The sequence below is a fragment of the Rhinopithecus bieti genome, unplaced genomic scaffold, assembly GCF_001698545.2.
Source record: "Rhinopithecus bieti isolate Rb0 unplaced genomic scaffold, ASM169854v2 scaffold_39436, whole genome shotgun sequence".
Lineage (NCBI taxonomy): Eukaryota > Metazoa > Chordata > Mammalia > Primates > Cercopithecidae > Rhinopithecus > Rhinopithecus bieti.
In genome coordinates, this window is record NW_016816136.1 from 87,309 (window position 1) to 89,993 (window position 2,685).

General features: G+C 41.2%; 1 protein-coding gene across 1 annotated transcript in view; it reads right to left on the reverse strand.

Annotated features, from left to right (window-relative positions):
- LOC108516802 (bromodomain and WD repeat-containing protein 3-like) overlaps positions 1-285 on the reverse strand; it is a gene marked incomplete at its 3' end in the record, with an annotated part of 86,974 nt that extends 86,689 nt beyond the window's left edge. The window contains exon 1 of the mRNA XM_017854446.1: positions 244-285. Coding sequence (XP_017709935.1) covers positions 244-285 — 42 coding nt within the window. The remainder of the gene's footprint in view (positions 1-243) is intronic.
- Positions 286-2,685: the final 2,400 nt, after the last annotated feature.

Below are 2,685 nucleotides of genomic sequence, written 5' to 3' on the forward strand. Positions count from 1 at the left end.
GAGAGAGAGAGAGAGAGAGAGAGAAATAGACGGAGCGAGAAGAAGAGGGAGGAGCCGAAGTGGCGAAGAGGTGGGCGGGGGCAAAGGGGGTGGAGAGAGGGGAGGGTAAAAATGGTGATAGGGTTTTGCAGCGCTCATAGTTCCCCGCTAGAGGCACTAATACAGCAGCCGAGCCTAGACTCTCGCGGAGCCCGATGGTTGCTTAGCTACAGCTCTGGGAAAGAGGGGGAGGTGCTAACTGACGGCCGACGCTCTGGCAGCCGTCTTGGAACTCTGTGGTGGCATTCGCGTCGGCTAGCTCCGGAGTGACTTGCCCTTCCTGTGAAGGCAATCCGGCCCTTTCCGGTGGAGGACCCTTCCCCCTGGGTTGATCCTGAGGAACTTGAGAGAAGGTGTTTTGACTCGACTCCTTTCCCCTTTTTCCTCCCGGCACCAAAGCGGTTTTATTTGTTTGTTTACACTCTACCCCGTGGAAAGGCGGCTAGCTGGCTAAAGGGTTTTATGCCTGGGAGAGGATAAGAGTCGCTATTTGGTCGTGACTTGTTTCTGTTTAAAATTAGTAGTAGTAGTAGTAGTAGTAGTAGTAGTAACCAAATGAAAATGTACTTACCAGTCCAAAATGCGGGGCTTATATTGTTAGAAGACCACTTAAAATGCTCCCGGATTCTGACAAATATTGCATGAGAAATTTGCAATCAGCCGTGAAGCATGTTCCCCTTCTGAAAGTTTAACACGTGCCGTATCTATCCCATTCCTACAGGGTAATTTCCTATCGTGTTTTCAAATACTACTGAAGTACTTTAACCAAGAGTTTTCAATAATCTTTATGTATTATTGCCTAGCTCTATGCAAGATATCAATTGTTTTCTACAGGTTCGGAACTACACTGTTTAATATATAACCCCAACTCTTGGTACCGCACTGACTTTCAGTATTTGGTTGCTGAAATCTTCAGTGATCAAAGGGGTTGGTATGATAATTGACACAGATTAGTAAACTAGATCCTTTTCTTCCCTACTTTCCCTTAACATCCTGTCCTCGCCGCACTCCCTCACCTAAACCTGATGAGACTAGAAATGCATTTTAAGTTGCATGTATTATTTACACTGAAATATTCCAATTTGAAGGTTCATCTAAATTTAGGACTATATTCTTGGGAATTGGGTTTCCTCACTCAGAGCTCTGCCATTGACCACAGTGGGCCTTGAATTTCTAAGCTGACCAAACTTAGCCTAGGTTGATTAGCTCTCACTTGTAATTTTTTTTTTTTTTCCTCAGAAAGCAATAACCACAGGAGGTAATTGTGAAGTGGTAGGCTTATCTTTGGTTGTTATTGCTATGCAACTTGACAAAACAAATACGAATAATTGGTAAAACAAAATGATACAAAAAGGTACATGAGACCCAGACAACTTATTGCAAGTAGTTTGGCAAAATACCAGACTGAATACTTTTATAGTTTAAGTATAATGTACAGGTTGAGTGTTCCTTATCCAAAGTGCTTGGGACCAGAAATACTTTGGATTTTGAACTTTTTCAGATTTTGGAATATTTGCATATACATAATGAGATATTTCAGCTATAGGACACAAGTCTAAATGTGAATTTTATTTGTTTCATTTATACCTTATACACATAGACTGAAGATAATTTTATATAATATTTTCAATAACTTTGTGCATGAAACAAAGTCTTGACTGCCTTTTGACTGTGATTCTCCACTTGAGGTCAGATGTGGAATTTTCCATTTGTGTCATCATGTTGGCACTCAAAAATTTTGGATTTTGGAGCATTTTGAATTTTGGATTTTTAGATTAGGGATGTTTGACCTGTATATAACAGTTAACACTTAACAAACCATTATCATCTCCTAAGCACTTTTACATGCTTACCTCATTTAATCTTTACAATGACCCTAGGAGACGGGTTCGATTGTTATTCTCATTTTACAAATGATAAAAATGACTATGACTTTGGTTCACTCACAGCCTGTGAACCTCATTCCTCACCTGTAAAATGTGAATAATAAATAGTACTTGCCATGTCTACTTCAAGGAATTGTTATAAAATTCATGTGAAAATATATTTGTGTACTCTTTCAAAATTTGTGTGGCAGTTATTCCATGATCGCCTCTGTATCAGTCTGAGTTCAATCAGGAGGGAAAAAGCCCATGATCATTTGAATAAGGGAAGTTTAGGATAAATAATTATTAATGATAACAGGAAATTGGAATGATGAGGGCTTACCTAGCAAGAAGTAAAGAGAACTCTGAATACGATAAATATAGCAGGTATATAATAGTAGATACGATAGCCACTACCCCTGGAACTGAGATGAAGCACCCTCCACGCTTACTCTCTGCCCTTAGCTGAGATCCAGACCTTCTTGGAGAGAACACAGCCAGTGGAGACTGACTCTACGGCCGGAAGATTCTGTATTGCCTTACAGGCAGAACTTGCTGAAACTCCAACCTCTGGAAATTACTGGAACTCTGCATTCTAGAACTTGCTGGAAACCCACCCTCTGCAATTAGCCTGCTAGAGTGCCGAGAAGGATGTTCATGGGAAGTATTTCAGCAGAGGAACTTTACTACAAAAACTGCAAGAGGGAGAGTGCCAGGGGAAGCTGCCTGATGCTGCCAAAACTGCAGCACAGAAGCCAGCCACTGGAGAGAGCTGCACAAG